Raw genomic sequence first — 17,652 nt, 5'->3', positions numbered from 1 at the left:
GAGCTGTGGCATTGGTGGAATGAGGCATTATGACATCACAATTTGAGCTCTATAATGTTGCCACTTAGGATTTTAAAGGGTTTGAGGCTTGTGTGGATGAGGACGGAGCTTAGGCATTGGTGGAATGAGGCATTATGACATCACAATCTCAGCTCTAGAATGTTGCCACTTAGGATTTTAAAGGGTTTGAGGCTTGTGTGGATGAGGACGGAGCTAAGGCATTGGTGGAATGAGGCATTATGACATCACAATCTCAGCTCTAGAATGTTGCCACTTAGGATTTTAAAGGGTTTGAGGCTTGTGTGGATGAGGACGGAGCTTAGGCATTGGTGGAATGAGGCATTATGACATCACAATCTCAGCTCTAGAATGTTGCCACTTAGGATTTTAAAGGGTTTGAGGCTTGTGTGGATGAGGACAGAGCTTAGGCATTGGTGGAATGAGGCATTATGACATCACAATCTCAGCTCTAGAATGTTGCCACTTAGGATTTTAAAGGGTTTGAGGCTTGTGTGGATGAGGACAGAGCTTAGGCATTGGTGGAATGAGGCATTATGACATCACAATCTCAGCTCTAGAATGTTGCCACTTAGGATTTTAAAGGGTTTGAGGCTTGTGTGGATGAGGACGGAGCTTTCAGGAATGGGGCAGGGACAGGAAAAGAACTCGCTGGGACAGGAAAATTAGCTCCCACTGGGAAGGAGAAAAATTTGTCCCCGTGTCATTCTCTAGCTCTGGAATCGGAAGACTTGCAAAAATACTCAGGATGATCAGTATATAAAGCTCAATGAACTAACACCAAGATCCTAAACTTAATCCAGTAAGAGACCAGTAACCAATGATGGAGAGCCAAAACAGGAGCGTCTTTATCAATTTTTTTGTTCCAGATAATAATTTAACTGCGGTACTCTGAATCAGCTGTTTGAATCAGCAGAGGGAGGCCATTGCACTCATGCATTACAATAGTGTAACTTAAACCAAACTATATCACAAAGTTTTCAGATATGATTCAGAGAAGCATTTCATCAAAGATCTAATTCTACAAAGCATCCTATGCAATGATTTCATCACTGTTCCAAACTGCATAAGAACATAAGATTTGCCGCTGCTGGGTCAGACCAGTGATCCATCGTGCCCAGCAGTTCACTCACGCGGCAGCCCTTAGGTCAAAGACCAGTGCCTTATTTGAGTCTAGCCTTACGTGTATGTTCTGTTCCGGTAGGAACTTATACAACCTTGTCTTGAATCCCTGAAGGGTGCTTTCCCCTATAACAGCCTCCGGGAGAGCGTTCCAGACCTCCACGTTCTGGGTGAAGAACTTCCTTACGCCAAAGTCTTATACAGGAGCATCAATACCTCTTTTTTCCTACTGGCCATACCTCTTCCCTATGCATCCTACCCTCTGTCGCCTTCCACTCAACCAGTTCCTGACCCAGTCCATCACTTTGGGGTCCGTACTGAGGGCTCTCCGTTTATTTATTACACGCCAATACGAACTTGCTGCACTTCTTTGAGGGAGTAAACAGGCAGGGTGACCCGGTCGACATTGTATATCTGGATTTTCAGAAGGCGTTCGACAAGGTCCCGCATGAACGACTACTTCAAAAAACTGTAAGCCATGGAATCGAGGGTGAAATACTCACTCACGTGGATTAAAAACTGGTTGGCGGATAAGAAACAGAGAGTGGGGGTAAATAGACAATACTTGGACTGGAAAAGCGTCACGAGCGGAGTGCTGCAGGGTTCGGTGCTTGGACCCATGCTCTTCAACATATTTATAAATGGATTTATAAATGGACATGGATTAAAAACTGGTTGGCGGATAAGAAACAGAGTGGGGGTAAATAGACAATACTATCTTTGCATATCTTAACGGCATTATACAGTCTCTTGCATCGTATCTTGCTCTATAAGTCTCTCGCACTGTACTTTCACTGTATAAATATCTCCGCTGTATATGTACAGTCTCTTGCATTGTAAACCGCTCTGAACTGTTTGTGGTATTGCGGTATACAAAACTAAAGTTATTATTATAATTATTAAATGAGGTTTAACATGGATAAGTGTAAGGTGATGCATGTCAGTAAGAAAAATCTTATACATGAATACAGAATGTCTGGTGCAGTACTCGGAGAGACCCCCCAGGAAAGAGACTTGTGAGTACTGGTAGACAAGTTGATGAAGCCGTCCGCGCAATGTGCGGCAGCGGTTAAAAGGGTGAACAGAATGCTAGGAATGATTAAGAAGGGGATCACGAACAGATCGGAGAGGGTTATCATGCCACTGTATCATGCTCCCACCTGGAATACTGCGTCCAGCACTGGTCGCCGTACATGAAGAAGGACATAGTACTACTCGAAAGGGTCCAGAGAAGAGCGACTAAAATGGTTAAGGGGCTGGAGGAGTTGCCGTAAAGTGAGAGATTAGAGAAATTAGGCCTCTTCTCCCATGAAAAGAGGAGACTGAGAGGGGACATGATCGAAACATTCAAGATAATGAAGGGAATAGACTTAGTAGATAAAGACAGACTGTTCACACTCTCCAAGGTAGAGAGAACGAGAGGAAACTCTCTAAAGTTGAAAGGGGATAAATTCCGTACAAACATAAGGAAGTTCTTCTTCACCCAGAGAGTGGTAGAAAACTGGAATGCTCTGTTATAGGGGAAAACACCCTCCAGGGATTCAAGACAAGGTTGTATACGTTCCTACTGGAACAGAACATACTCAAGTAAGGCTATATTCAGTTAGGGCACTGGTCTTTGACCTAAGGCAGTAGTAAGCAATTCCAGTCCTTGAGAGCCGGAGCCAGGTCAGGTTTTCAGGATATCCCTAATAAATATGCATGAGGCAGTGCATGCAAATCCATCTCATACATATTCATTGTGGATATCCTGAAAACCTGACCTGGCTCTGGCTCTCGAGGACCAGAATTGCCTACCCATGACCTAAGGGCCGCCACGGGAGCGGATTGCTGGGCACGATGGACCACAGCAGCAATTATGTTCTTCTGTTCTCATTCTGTCTCATGATGTGATGTTTACATGCAGCTTGTCTCTCTCTAACATTTAGATTTTAACTGTGATGTGACTTCAGAATCATTACCAGGTTTCTAGCTGACCTTGGATCATGTTGATCCACTGGAAGAGGAGAGTGTGGTGCAGTGGTTAGAGCTATTGGCTCAGCACCCTGAGGTTGTGAGTTCAGACCCTCCACTACATTAGATCGATTGTGAGCCCACCAGGACTGAAAAGGAAAATGCTTGAAGTATCTGTATGTAAACCGCCTTGAATGTTGGTTGTATAGCTACAAAAAGGTGGTCTACAAGTCCCAATCCCTTTCCCATCCCATCCACTCACACACACGGGTTCATTGCATGGATTTAAAGAGAAAGAACAGATGGACTTTTCAAATATTACAACATAGTGGCAGGGAATGGCTCTGTTTTGAATTAGCAGCTCTGAAAAGTAAACTCTGCTCAGCTCAGATGTCCCGATAAGGCCTTGCCAGAAGGTGGAAACGGCTGGGCTGCCTTTTGTTGAGTGCTAAGACCTGGTGAGCCCTTCACTTTTCAGATACCCTGATCAAAGCCCTAAAGCCAGCCTGGAGTTCACAGTCCAAACCCTGAAAGCCCCAGGATGGCCATGAATGCCTCTGTTGTCTTGGACCTCGGCAGGTGTATTACAGAGGGACAAAGATCAGTGGCTGCTGTTTGCTTAGTGCATGACCGTGCCAGGCTGCACCCAAGAACAACCAGGAAATCCAGATGCATCTTCCTATCTGTCGTACCAAAGGCTGCAACCCTCCCATGAAAACTCCTGCCTAAATTTCTGGGAAAATTCTTCTGAGATCAAGTTTAAGACTTTACTGACTGCGGTTTCATTTGGGAATCCACTTGGACCTTTTGCCAGCTGTGGATCAGAGTCACGTCCTGCTTTTCCTGGAAAACTCTTGTAACAAATTCAGGGAGGTAAGATCCTTGGGTCAATCTTAGAGAAAGCAGTTTGCCCCACTTCAATGCACAGAAATAACGTTTAACAAGTGGAAGAGAGAGCCAAAATATACTGTTAGTGTAATCAAACAGATTTCTTTTTAATTCTTTAGCTGATGTGAGTACAGAAGACAGATGTTGTTGGAACTTTATGCATGCTGGCTCATTCTCTGGATTAGGTGGTATTTATTTGAATATGTGGAAACCTCGTTTGGAAAAGTCATTACTTACATTGGTGTGGTGTTCCCCCCCCCCCTCTCCTTCCAATACCCCCTCCCCACCTGCGATCTGGTATCTCCCCATCTCTCTCGTCTTCACCCATCCTGCTGGGTCAAGTGAGGCAGTTGCCAAAATCTCAGTCTAGCATCTATCCCTTTTTGAGTTTGAAGGTGGACCAGACTAGGGTTTTGGCACCCTCTTGTTTAATTGGGCTGAGGCTCCTTTCCCCTCTTAACCTTAACTGAAATTTAAGGGCTCTTCTCCAATTAGTGAGCTCACCACAGGAAATAGTGAAATGGAAGGCATTAAAAAACATTGAAAGGCAAAAAGATTATTGGAGAACAGAGTGGCTTTAAGTAAGTTTCATGGCTTATTTATCTATTCCATTATCCCAGGGGAGCTTAGAAGAATTTGCATGAATTTAGTCAGGTACTCAAACATTTTCCTTGTCTCACAGTCTAGCTAAGGTACCTGGGACAATGGGGGATTATGTGACTTGCCCAGGGTCACAAGGAGCAGTGAGGGATTGAACCCACACCCTCAGGGTGCTGAGGCTGTAGCTTTAACCACTGCGCCACACTTCCCATTCTCTTTTTGGCTGGGCTGAGAACTTTTCAGTGATCCCTGGTATTGTGATGTCATAATGCCTCATTCCACCAATGCCTAAGAGCCAACCTCATCGGTGATGTCACAATGGCTTGGTTTCCCTATACTCGTGCCTATGTACTAGTGAAGTGTCATGAAAAGTGTGGCATAACTTGTAAGGTTCATGGCTCCACATCATTGGGCTGAGAACTTTTCAGCGGCCCCTCGTACATATAGCACTATAAAAAATAATAAGCTATACTCTACTTCTTTTGAGGATGTATCACAAATATGGTAACCCTAGCATTAATACTTTCTTTGTGATCTGCCATGAACATGTGGTACCAGAATAATTTACTTCCCCACATGAAATTCGGACTGTGGGACACAGCTAGTGATCGCCTGTGGTCCACAGAAGTACTGGAAATTCAATGCCGGCACCAGCATTTTCAGGATTTTCAGTCTATTTTTGGCCGGCCTAGATGTATCTGGCTAGGTCAATATTCAGCAGGTCAAAGGATAAGTCTTAGCGGCCAAAGCTAGACCACCCTTTTAGGTGGCTAAATCTGGCAGCCAAACTTAGCTGGTGATCCACTGAATATTGGCTAGGTCACGCGACCGGCCAATCCGCTGAGCTGGATGTTCAGTGGGAGATAGCTACCAGATAGCCAGTTATCTGCTATTTAGCTGTTGCCAGATGACTATCAGAACCTTAGGGAATAACGCCTTGGCCCAGGGCTGTAGCAAGCTATAATTGTGCCCATGTACAGTGGCGTAATAAGGGGTGGGGGTGAACTACCCCAATGGTCGGACCACACTTGGAATACTGTGTCCAACATTGGTCTCCCAACCTAAAGAAGGATATAAAACTGGAGGGTGCAGAGACGAGCAACGAAGCTAATAAAAGGTATGGAGAACTTGGAATATGAGGAACGACTTAAGAGACTGGGATTGTTCTCCCTTGAGAAAAGGAGACTGCGAGGAGATATGATCGAGACTTTCAGAACAGTACAGTATACTGCTGTTAAGGTATCCTGGCCTGAGGAAAGGGGTTAAGTCCAAAAAATTGCCTTATTTCCATTTCCTATTTATAAACTTTTATCAATACAGTTACAATACTACTTGATTCTAAGTAAAGCAACAAAAAAATCTTTCTACCTTTTGTCGTTTCTGCTTTAATCATCTTCTTTGCTCTCTTCTTTCTATATAGCATTTATCCTCTCTCCCTTCCATGTAACATCTGCCCTCTCTTTGCCCCTTCCACCCAGCTTCTGCCCTCTCTCTCTCTACCACTTCCATCTACTGTCCACCCTCTCTCTCTTCCATATGGCATCTTCCCTCTTTCTATGTCCCTTTAATAAACTGTATATCTGGGGTCCCTTCTCTCCTTTGCACATGATTCATTTCAGCTTCACCCCTCTCCATTTTTCTGTCTCCACCCCCTCCTCTATGCTTTGGCATTTCTCTCTTTCTCTTCTCCTTTCCTTCCTTCTTTCCCACTCCACACCATGATGTGGTATCTCTATCTCCTTCCCTTCCCTCATGCCATGTCATCTCTTCCTCCCCATCCATGGTCTGGTATCTCCTTTCCTTTTTTCCTTTCCCTCCCTCCCATGGACTTGGCATCTCTGGTTCCTCTCTCTTCTCACTCCTTCCCTCTCTCTCCCCAATTAGGTGCTGCAGCAGCAGCATGTCTCCCCCCTCCCTTGCCTGTGCAGTATTTCTACCCTCCCCCCTTCTCTGTGCAGCATTTCTACCCTCCCTCCTTCCCTGCCCAGCATGTCTCGCCGACTCCCCTGCTGAAAGCCACGGGCATCCGCAGCTGCATCGGAAGCCTTCTCTCTGACATCATGATCATGCTAGGAGCGGACGCCCTTGGCTTTCAGCAGGGGAGCTGGCCAGAAGATGAGCAATGCCGGTGAGCACCCGCGGACACCCCTGTTTACTGCCGCTGCTGCTGGTTAAGGAAAGCAGCAGCGGCAGGAGGTGTGGCCAGCTGTGCACTAGAGAGTTGTGCAGGAACAGAAGTCCCACCAGTCCCCGCTAGGAATCCCTCCGTCCCCACCCATCCCCGTGAGGAATCCCCTTCGTCCCCGCCCGTCCCTATAAACTTCAGAAATAGTTATTTCATTTAATTATGCTACTGAATTAAAGGCTCTGGTAGAGACCCATTTACAAATAAGCAGACACTTTATTAATTTGGAAATATTAATTGGGAAGAATACATACTTTTTAAATGGGTTTCTACCAGAGCCTCTAATGTAAATATAAAATATAAATACTCAGCTGATGAGAACCCCCAAGCTGTCAGCTGAGGACTTCCTTTGCAGTTGGCTGGGGATCCCTTCTGTGTCTAAAAACGCATTCCCTCCCCCACCTCAGCATCTCTTTCCCTCCCTTCCTCCATCCTCTTTCCCAAGTTCATGCCTTGTGTCCAAAAACGCACTCCCTCCCCCACCTCATTCCTTCCCTTTCTCCATCCTCTCTCCCAAGTTCATGTTTGTGTCCAAAACAGCACTCCCTCTCCCACCTCAGCATCTCTTTCCCTCCCTTCCTCTCCCAAGTTCATGCCTTCTGTGTCCAAAAACACATTCCCTCCCCCACCTCAGCATCTCTTTCCCTCCCTTCCTCCATCCTCTTTCCCAAGTTCATGCCTTGTGTACAAAAAAACACTCCCTCCCCCACCTCATTCCCTCCCTTCCTCCATCCTCTCTCCAAGTTCATGCTTTGTGTCCAAAACCGCACTCCCTCTCCCACCTCAGCATCTCTTTCCCTCCCTTCCTCTCCCAAGTTCATGCCTTCTGTGTCCAAAACCGCACTCCCTCTCCCACCTCAGCATCTCTTTCCCTCCCTTCCTCTCCCAAGTTCATGCCTTCTGTGTACAAAAACACACTCCCTCCCCCACCTCATTCCCTCCCTTCCTCCATCCTCTCTCCCAAGTTCATGCTTTGTGTCCAAAAACGCACTCCCTCCCCCACCTCAGCATCCCTTTCCCTCCCTTCCTCCATACTCTTTCCCAAGTTCATGCCTTGTGTCCAAAAATACACTCCCTCTTCCCTTTTATGTTCCACATTTACCTCCCAGCCCTCATCTTAGCAACTTTCTCAGCCAAATGGAGCTCGAGCCGTGAGGCTCGTCTTCCATTTCCTGCCTGCTCTGCCACGCACACATAGCCGACAGGAAGTCTTCCCCGATGTCAGCGCTGACGGCGGATGGCAGGCTTTGCTTAAGCCCTCCCTCCGACGTCAGCACTGACATCGGGGAAGACTTCTGGTCGGCTATGTGTGCACGGCAGGGCAGGTAGGAACAGAAGACGAGCCTTGCGGCTCGAGTTGTATTTAACCCTGCGGGATCCCCGCGGGTCCCCCGTCGTCCCTGTTCAGCTCTCTTCTGTGCACCCCCTTGATGTGTGCACCCGGGGCGGACTGGTCCCCACCTCCCCTAGGTACACCACTGGCACTCTCTAAAGTTAAAAGGGGATAGATTCCATACAAATGTAAGGAAGTTCTTCTTCACCCAGAGAGTGGTGGAAAACTGGAACGCTCTTCCGGAGTCTGTCGTAGGAGAAAACACCCTCCAGGGTTTCATGACAAAGTTAGACAAGTTCCTGCTGAACTGGAATGTACGCAGGTAAGGCTAGACTAATTTAGAGCACTGGTCTTTGACCTAAGGGCCGCTGTGTGAGCAGATTGCTGGGGACGATGGACCACTGGTCTGACCCAGCAGCGGCAGTTCTTATGTTCTTATGTTCAAGAATGCTGGCACATTAGACTGTTGAATTTTAAAAGTTAGGAGGGCTATTTTATAAGTGATTCTGTGAGAAATCGGTAACCAGTGTGCACTTTTAAGAAGTGGAGTGTCTGATCAAATGTCCTTGAGTTTGTTATGATTTTTATTGCCGTGTTTTGGATTATTTGTAGGCGTCTTATTTCTTTTTGTGATATGCCTTTATAGAGGGAGTTACAGTAATCTAGTTTTGAAATTACAAGGGAGTGAATGAAGACATTTCTGTCCCCACTCAGCTGCCCCCTCTGTCTCTCTCTCCCTCTCCCTCAGTCTCTCTCTTTAACCTGTCCCTCATCAGTCCATGAAGCCTCCCTCTTTAGTTAGTCTCCCCCGTCTCTTCTCCTTCGCCAGCCCCTCATCAATCTGAAGCTTACAATTAATCCAGAATACTGTGATCAAAATTATTACAAACAGGAAAAAATTTGACCATGTAACTCCTCTCCTCAAAAAAGTTCACTGGCTACATAGAATCTCCTTTAAAATTGCACTACTAACTTTCAAAATTGTAACAACTAAAGCCCCTTCTTTCCTTGAAAGGTACACTATCCCCGTATACTCTTACTAGAAGCCTGAGATCAGAGGATAAAAACCTAGTAATTCATTCGCTAAGAATAATAAAGACTAGTTAAGAAAAGATCTTTGCAGTTACTGCGCCTAAAATATGGAACTCTCTACCAGCATTTATTAAGGAAGAAAATAATATGAGAACATAAGAATAGCCTTACTGGGTCATACTAATGGTCCATCAAGTCCAGTAGCCCGTTCTCACGGTGGCCAATCCAGGTCACTAGAATCTGGCCAAAACCCAAAGAGTAGAAACATTCCATTCAGAATCGTATAGAATAGCAAGATTCCGGAATCCCAAAGAGTAACAAAAGATTCCGGAATCCCAAAGAGTAACAAAAGATTCTGAAACCCCAAAGAGTAGCAAAATTCCATTCTGAATCCTAAAGAAGTGCTAGATTCCGGAATCCCAAAGAGTAACAAAAGATTCCGGAACCCCAAAGAGTAACAAAAGATTCTGGAACCCCAAAGAGTAGCAACATTCCATTCTGAATCCTAAAGAAGTGCTAGATTCCGGAATCCCAAAGAGTAACAAAAGATTCCGGAACCCCAAAGAGTAACAAAAGATTCTGGAACCCCAAAGAGTAGCAACATTCCATTCTGAATCCTAAAGAAGTGCTAGATTCCGGAATCCCAAAGAGTAACAAAAGATTCCGGAACCCCAAAGAGTAACAAAAGATTCTGGAACCCCAAAGAGTAGCAACATTCCATGCTACTGATGCAGGGCAAGCAGTGGCTTCCCCCATGTCTTTCTCAATAACAGACTATGGACTTTTCCTCCAGGAACTTGTCCAAACCTTTCTTAAAACCAGCTATACTATCCGCTTTTATCACATCCTCTGGCAACGCGTTCCAGAGCTTAACTATTCTCCCATTGGTTTTAAAAGCATTTCCCTGTAACTTCATCGAGTGCCCCCTAGTCTTTGTCATTTTTGACGGCATGAAAAATCGATCCACTTGTACCCATGGCTGTACAAGGATGCCTTAGAGTCATAATTCATGCAGGGTATTTCCTTTCTGCTTCACTTTGCAGAAATTATTGGTTCCTTTATTCCAGGCCTCGAGAATTTATAGCATTTTTAGGTTTTCTTTCTACTTTTTTTTAAGCTCTTATCCTCCTATTGTTCTTCCCTTTCATGTCTTTACTCAGCTTATGGTAGTTCGTCCCACTTCCCTCATGTGCAAGTCTGTAATGTCCACGTTTTTTGTTGTATGTAATAATTTGGACCCCATTTTTAATTGTAAATCGTTTTGAATGTATGATATTGCGATGCATCCAAATTTTAATAAAACTTGATTCCCTCGCTTTCTACTGCTGACCCCACCCCCACAGACAGGCTCCTGCCTGCTTGGTCACAGTATCCTGGACTGAACTCAGGGCTGGCCAATGCCAAAGGACCACTTGGGCTACTATTGACCTGAAGACAGATACCCCCACCCACCCACCCACTTTTAAACTTTGCTGTTTTCATTTCCAGAAAGAATGGGGAATTGTTAAGGAGCTCGGCACTGCCAAAACCTTTCGGAAGAAAGTGGTGTTGGAATGTAAATAGTGGTAATCCGGAAAGGGCCGGGACCAGGGATCAAGTTACTCTTCGTTTCATTAATTGTCAACAGCTGTCTGGCTTCAGCCTGGCTCAGAACGAGCCAAACCCATGGTTTTACATCTCACAGTCTTAGGCAAACTAAGAAAAGTCCCAGCACGAGCTCCCAAGGCTTATTTCATACAGTTTCCCATCTGCAGGCAGTCATTTGGTTTTGACAGGAAACACTGGACTATCCAGATTTAGACCAATTGCGCTGATCAGAAGAAAGGAAGAGAAATGGAGTAGGAACTGACTGATCATTTCTGCAACTCAGAAACAACTACAGGTAGGTCTAGCTGGGCACAGGCCCACCCATGTGGGGATCAGGCCCACCCAGCAGCGGCACCACATTCCCCTCTCTCCTCCGCCAGTGGCCTAGGATCTGCCTCCGTGGTGTACCTCAAAAGTGGCAGCAGTGATTCACTTTCACTGTCAAGGAGGACGGGATGTGTCGCAGGCTGTTCTTATGGCCAATGCAAGCAGGACATCAGGAAAGGGGTTGAGAGGCAAAGGAAGCTGGCAGGCCACAGGTGGGGGATTGGGGAGAGAGGGAGAGATGTTGGGGGAGAAGCTGAGGGGAAGGTTAAAAACACCCCAACAATTTTATATATTTATGGTGGGGTTAAGGACCCATCCAAATTAACTCTAGGTCCTGGCTACACCCACTGCCACAAAGGGCATGGAGGCAGCAAAGGATTCAACCCCTACAAGGGGTTAGAGGGATACAACGCTTGTGGGTGAAACAGCACAAATTTGAACATAAGAATAGCCTTACTGGGTCAGACCAATGATCCATCTAGCCCAGAGGCCAGTCCAGGTCATAAGTACCTGGCATAAGTGGCTTCCCCCCTTGCCTGTCTCAATAGCAGACTATGGGACTTTTCCTCCAGGAACCTGGCCAAGCCTTTTTTTAAACCAGCCATGCTACCCTGCTCTTACCACATCTTCTGGCAACAAGTTCCAGAGCTTAAGTATTTTCTGAGTGAAAACTTATTTCCTCCTTATTCTTCGCTTGTGCACATGGAATTTTTTTCTGCACTGTGTGATCAGCGAACCGGGCAGTCACCATCGCTCCTGCCAGCGGGAAGTTTGGCTTCTTATTTTGTAAGTAACATTTAGTCTCTTCAGTCCAACACTCACCATTATTATTGTGTTCCTGGAAATCCTGGTTTTTACCATGTTTCCCATTGCAGCACTTGCAGAAGTTCTGTGTACAGGTGAAAAATATATTTTTGCTTCTCAGACTTGGGTTGGTGGTAGTTGGGGTTTTCTTTTATGCCAGTCCATGGATTGTTGACTTTTGTGTTATCTATGTTGAATCAGAGTTTGGATACTGGTGAATATCCTCAGGCCTGGAAACATGTTTTGGTTAGACCCGTTATTAAGGGTGTGACATTAGATCCTCTTAGGCCTGAAAGTTATCAGCCTGTAACTGTTGTAGCTTTTCTTGCTAAGTTGTTAGAAAAAGTGGTGCACCGCCAGTTTGTGGAGTTGGTGGAGAGGACCGATGTGCTTCATCCCAGGCAGTTTGTAAGTGACGTCCAAGAAGTTCTTGATAGAGGAAGTTTGGTTTCCTTAGACCAGGCTTCAGCTTTTTTTTTTTTTTTTTTGTGTTCAATAAGTTTTATTAGTTTTCAGCAAAAATAATATAAGGGAAAAATAACAGAGTATAACAACAACATTTCACGTTTCCAACAGCAATAGTACAGCATTATGCATTCATCAATCAGTGACAGTCAGTCATAAATTAAGAGAGTATGATATAACGTGGGACCACATTGAATGAAATGAATGGTTGATTTGGGAGGTCACGGCCTTTTATTGAGCTGTTTGGCATCTATAGGGTCAGAAGAGGTGATATGGAGGTGGTTTACTTTTTCGATCGTTAAGGGTCGGGAACTATCTGATACTAGTTCGTTGGTTTCTGGGGGTACCACAGGGTTCTGCCCTTCCACCTATGTTGTTTAACTTATTCCTTTAATCACTATTATGTATGATACAGCAGTATGGAATTAATACTGTTTATGTGGACAATATACGTACTGGTGGCTGAAATCTCAAAGGCCCCAGGACATCTATTTTGTAGAGCTGTTGGTGTTCTGTATCTTCTTGGCTAGGGTCTCATCAGTTGGGTTTGCACATGGCTAAAACCACGACCTGCTGGGTGACTGGGAGGGATTAATGGTCCTTTATTATCAGTCATACTACTGGATACCTTTAGGTATTTGGGAGTCGTTATTGACTGTTAGCTGACTTTCATTGGCCAGGTGAATGTGTTGGTAAGAAAGGCCTACGCTGTCCTTGTTTGAACATAAGAATATAAGAATTGCCGTTGCAGGGTCCATCATGGTCCATCAGTGGTCCATCATGCCCAGCAGTCTACTCACGCGGCAGCCCTCTGGTCAAAGACCAGCGCCCTAACTGAGTCTAGCCCTACCTGCCTATGTTCTGGTTCAGCAGGAACTTGTCTAACTTTGTCTTGAATCCCTGGAGGGTGTTTTCTCCTATTTGAATCCCTGGAGGGTGTTTTCTCCTATTTGAATCCCTGGAGGGTGTTTTCTCCTATTTGAATCCCTGGAGGGTGTTTTCCCCTATGACAGACTCCGGAAGAGCGTTCCAGTTTTCTACCACTCTCTGAGTGAAGAAGAACTTCCTTACGTTCGTACAGAATCTATCCCCTTTCAATTTTAGAGTGCCCTCTCGTTCTTCCTGCCTTGGAGAGGGTGAACAACCTGTCCTTCAGTACCTTGAATGTTTCGATTATGTCCCCTCTCAATCTCCTCTGTTCAAGGGAGAAAAGGCCCAGTTTCTCTAATCTTTCGCTGTACGGCAACTCCTCCAGCCCCTTAACCATTTTAGTCACTCTTCTCTGGACCCTTTCGAGTAGTACCGTGTCCTTCTTCATGTACGGCGACCAGTGCTGGACGCAGTACTCCATGGCCCGGTACAATCATTCCACACTTTGATGGATGCATTTTTTGTGTCTTATTTGGATTATGCTAAGGCTGTGTTGGCAGGTTTTTCAACTGCCAATTTAAAGAAATTGCAATTTTGGGGTATGATCATATCATCATGTGATCCCACTTAGTTTATTTAAATCAAAGCGGAAAACAAGGGAAACATACACTTCCAGTTTCATTGTCTGCTGGTAAAGTTCAGGGTATTGGTGCGAACACATTTTGAGACGAGCCCTGCTTCACTGGCAGCTCTGATCACGCTTTACGCCCATCCATGTTCAAAATGCTTTAATGCCGTCCTTGAAGTTGACACATCTGGCATTACCAGAAAAAGTGCTTTTCTTTAAAATTTGGGTCCTACACGCACGGAAAGGTCATTGAAGCGTTTTAAGCTCTGCTCGAGGCTCGTTTGGCCGTCCTCGTCCTGATAGACAGGGATCGGTTTATTGTTTTTATCATGTGGTTTGCGCTGGATGCCCGTCTGCTTTTTCTTTTCATTTTTTTTAACATCGTTCACCACTGCGTTCTTCTAAAACCCAAGTGAAATTATAAACCTGTCTGGAGTGGCAGCTGCAAACCCAGGCAAGGGCATAAAGAAAGGTGTAACCAGCACGGAGCGGTGGCATGGCTCCCCCCTCCCCACTTTGGGCTCAGAACCCCCTCCCTGGATGACTGGTGAGGATGCCCAGCCTCCACGTCCTGAAGCTCCCAATGTGTGAGGTTGCAAGTTCAAACCCAGCGCTGCTCCTTGTGACCTTGGACAAGTCACTTAACACTCCACTGAACCAGGTCCATTAGACTGGGACAGATGGGGAAAATGTTTGAGTACCTGAATGTAAACCACTTAGACTATAAGTAGTGTACTGTATAAATACCCTTGAAAACAAGTCCTATTGCCAACAGTGGCACTCCTCATGGATGTTCAGGTCACACGCCTGAAGTGAGCACCTGTGAGGGGTGTCGGTGTCGGTAGATAGAAAGCACACCGTCAACTTCTTTGCACTGGAGGAGGTCCAGGCCATGGGGCTTGGGCATCGTCACCATGAAAGATAAAATTTATAATAGAATCTCAGGGCGTAACAACATTCCAGAAACCTAAATAGTAGCAACATTCTAGAATCCCAAAGATGAACAAGATTCCGGAATCCCAAAGCGTAGCAACATTCCATGTGGAATCCCCAAAGAATATCTAGATTCTATGCAGAATCTCAAAGAGTAGCAACATTCTAGAATCCCAAAGATGAACAAGTTTCTGGAATCCCAAAGCATAGCAACATTCCAGAAACATAAATAGTAGCAACATTCTAGAATCCCAAAGATGAACAAGTTTCTGGAATCCCAAAGCGTAGCAACATTCCATGTGGAATCCCCAAAGAATATCAAGATTCTATGCAGAATCTGAAAGAGTAGAAACATAGAAAAAGACGGCAGATAAGGGCCGCGGCCCATCTAGTCTGCCCACCCTAATGACCCTCCCCTATTTAGCTCTGTGCAGGGATCCCATGTGACGATCCCATTTCTTCTTAAAATCAGGCACCTCGATCACCTGAAGTGGAAGTCTATTCCAGCGATCAACCACTCTTTCAGTGAAAAAGTATTTCCTGGTGTCGCCGTGCAATTTCCCGCCCCTGATTTTCCATGGATGTCCTCTTGTCGCCGTCGGACCTTTGAAAAAGAAGATATCTTCTTCTACCCTCGATACGGCCCGTGAGGTATTTGAACGTCTCGATCATGTCTCCCCTCTCTCTGCATTCCTCGAGTGAGTATAGCCGTAATTTATCCAGCAGTTCCTCGTACGGGAGATCCATGAATCCCGAGACCATCCGGGTGGCCTTTCGCTGGACTGACTCAAGCCTCAGTACATCCTTGCGGTAATGAGGCCTCCAGAATTGTACGCAGTATTCCAGATGGGGCCTCACCATGGATCTATACAATGGCATAATGACTTCAGACTTGCGGCTGACGAAACTCCTACGTATACATCCTATGATCTGCCTAGCCTTAGATGAAGCCCGCTCCACTTGATTGGCAGTCTTCATGTCTTCACTGATGATTACCCCTAAGTCCCGTTCTGCAACAGTCCTTGCTAGGATCTCGCCATTTAGGGTGTAAGTCTCATATGGATTTTGACTGCCAAGGTGCATGACTTTGCATTTCTTGGCATTGAAGCTCAGTTGCCAGGTCCTAGACCATTGCTCCAATAGGAGTAGGTCGTGTTTCATATTGTCCGTTGTGCTCTTGCTTGTTATGTTACACAGTTTGGCGTCATCGGCGAATAACGTTATTTTACCCGCGAAGCCCCTCAGCCAAGTCTCTTATAAAGATATTGAAAAAGGATCGGGCCCAAGACCAAGCCCTGCGGCATCCGCTGATCACTGCCGTCGTTACGGAGGGGATGCCGTTCACCACCACCCTCTGAAGCCTACCACCAAGCCAGTCCCCAACCCATTTTGTTAAAGTGTCACCTAATCCTTTAGAACTCATTTTGCACAACAACCTGCGGTGTGGGACACTATCAAATGCTTTGCTGAAGTCCAAGTATACAATGTCCAAGTCTCTCCAACATCGAGCTTCCCCGTCACCCAGTCAAAGAAGCTGATCAAGTTGGATTGGCAGGATTTCCCCTTGGTATATCCATGTTGACGGGGATCCCGTAGATTCTCCACATCCAGGATCTTATCTAATTGGTGTTTGATTAGAGTTTCCATTAGTTTGCTCACTATTGATGTGAGACTCGCTGATCTGTAGTTCTCAGCCTCTGTCCTGCAACCTTTTTTGTGGAGTGGAATGACGTTAGCCGTTTTCCAGTCCAATGGGACTCTACCTGTACTAAGGGAGAGATTGAAGAGTGCGGATAGTGGTTCCGCCAGGACGTCCCTTAACTCCCTGAGCACCCTGGGGTGTAGGTTGTCTGGCCCCATTGCTTTGTTAACCTTGAGTTTTGACAGCTCACAGTAGACACTGCTTGTTGTAAACTTAAAATTACTAAACGGGTCTACTGAGCCATCCTTTTTTTGTAGTTGAGGGCCGGAACCCAGCGCCTCGCGGGTGAAGACCGAACAGAAGTATTTGTTTAACAGTTCAGTTTTTTCCGAGTCTGCTTCTACATAGTTCCCGTCTGGTTTCCTAAGGCGTACTATCCCGCTTGTGCTGCGGTTTCTGTCGCTAATATACCTGAAGAAGGATTTATCACCCTTCTTGATGTTCTTTGCTAAAGTTTCCTCCATTCGGAATTTGGCCTCTCTAACTGCTGTTTTAACGGCTCTTGCCCTAGTCAAATAGACTTCTCTAGAGTCCTGAGATCCTGTATGTTTGTAGGAGATGAACGCTTTTTTCTTCTCTTTTATGAGGTCCGAGATCTCCGCAGAGAACCATTGTGGCTTATTGTTCCTGCGCCGTTTACTCCCTGATTTTATGTAGCAATCGGTCGCCTCTGAATGGTGGCTTTCAGAGTCGACCACAGTTCCTCTACGTTATCTGTTCCTGCTCGGTTTTGAAGTGCTTGATGGATGAAATCCCCCATACCCTCAAAGTTGGCGTTCTTGAAGATAAACAAGATTCTGGAATCCCAAAACGTAGCAACATTCCATGTGGAATCCCCAAAGAGTATCAAAATTCTATGCAGAATCTGAAAGAGTAGCAACATTCTAGAATCCCAAAGATGAACAGGATTCCGGAATCCCAAAGCATAGCAACATTCCAGAAACCTAAATAGTAGCAACATTCTAGAATCCCAAAGATGAACAAGATTCCGGAATCCCAAAGCGTAGCAACATTCCATGTGGAATCCCCAAAGAGTATCAAGATTCTATGCAGAATCCCAAATAGCAGCTACTGATCCCAGGCAAGGAGTGGCTTCCCCCATGTCTGTCGCAATAGGAGACTGTGACCTTTCTTAAACCCAGCTACACTAACCGCTGTTACCACATCCTCTGGCGATCAGTTCCAGAGTTTAATTTATTCGGTGA

The 17,652-nt window shown here is 45.6% G+C and overlaps 1 protein-coding gene across 4 annotated transcripts in view; it reads left to right on the top strand.

The window, feature by feature from the left end:
• The first annotated feature begins 3,621 nt into the window (after positions 1-3,621).
• Positions 3,622-17,652, top strand: part of LOC117356551 (phospholipid-transporting ATPase ID-like) — a 209,143-nt gene continuing 195,112 nt past the window's right edge. The window contains exon 1 of one of the 4 annotated variants that reach the window (XM_033935931.1): positions 3,622-3,966. Coding sequence is in view for 1 of the 4 variants with exons in the window: in XM_033935903.1 (XP_033791794.1) it covers positions 11,194-11,257 (64 nt within the window). In the remaining 3 variants the exon portion in view is untranslated. Of the gene's footprint in view, positions 3,967-10,798; positions 11,014-11,176; positions 11,258-11,759; positions 11,832-17,652 lie in introns of those variants that run through there. The other 3 variants (XM_033935912.1, XM_033935903.1, XM_033935938.1) reach the window with 3 other exon arrangements.

This window comes from Geotrypetes seraphini, chromosome 1, assembly GCF_902459505.1.
Source record: "Geotrypetes seraphini chromosome 1, aGeoSer1.1, whole genome shotgun sequence".
NCBI lineage: Eukaryota > Metazoa > Chordata > Amphibia > Gymnophiona > Dermophiidae > Geotrypetes > Geotrypetes seraphini.
Note: the sequence above shows the minus strand (reverse complement) of the source record. Positions and strands in the feature narration are given on the sequence as shown.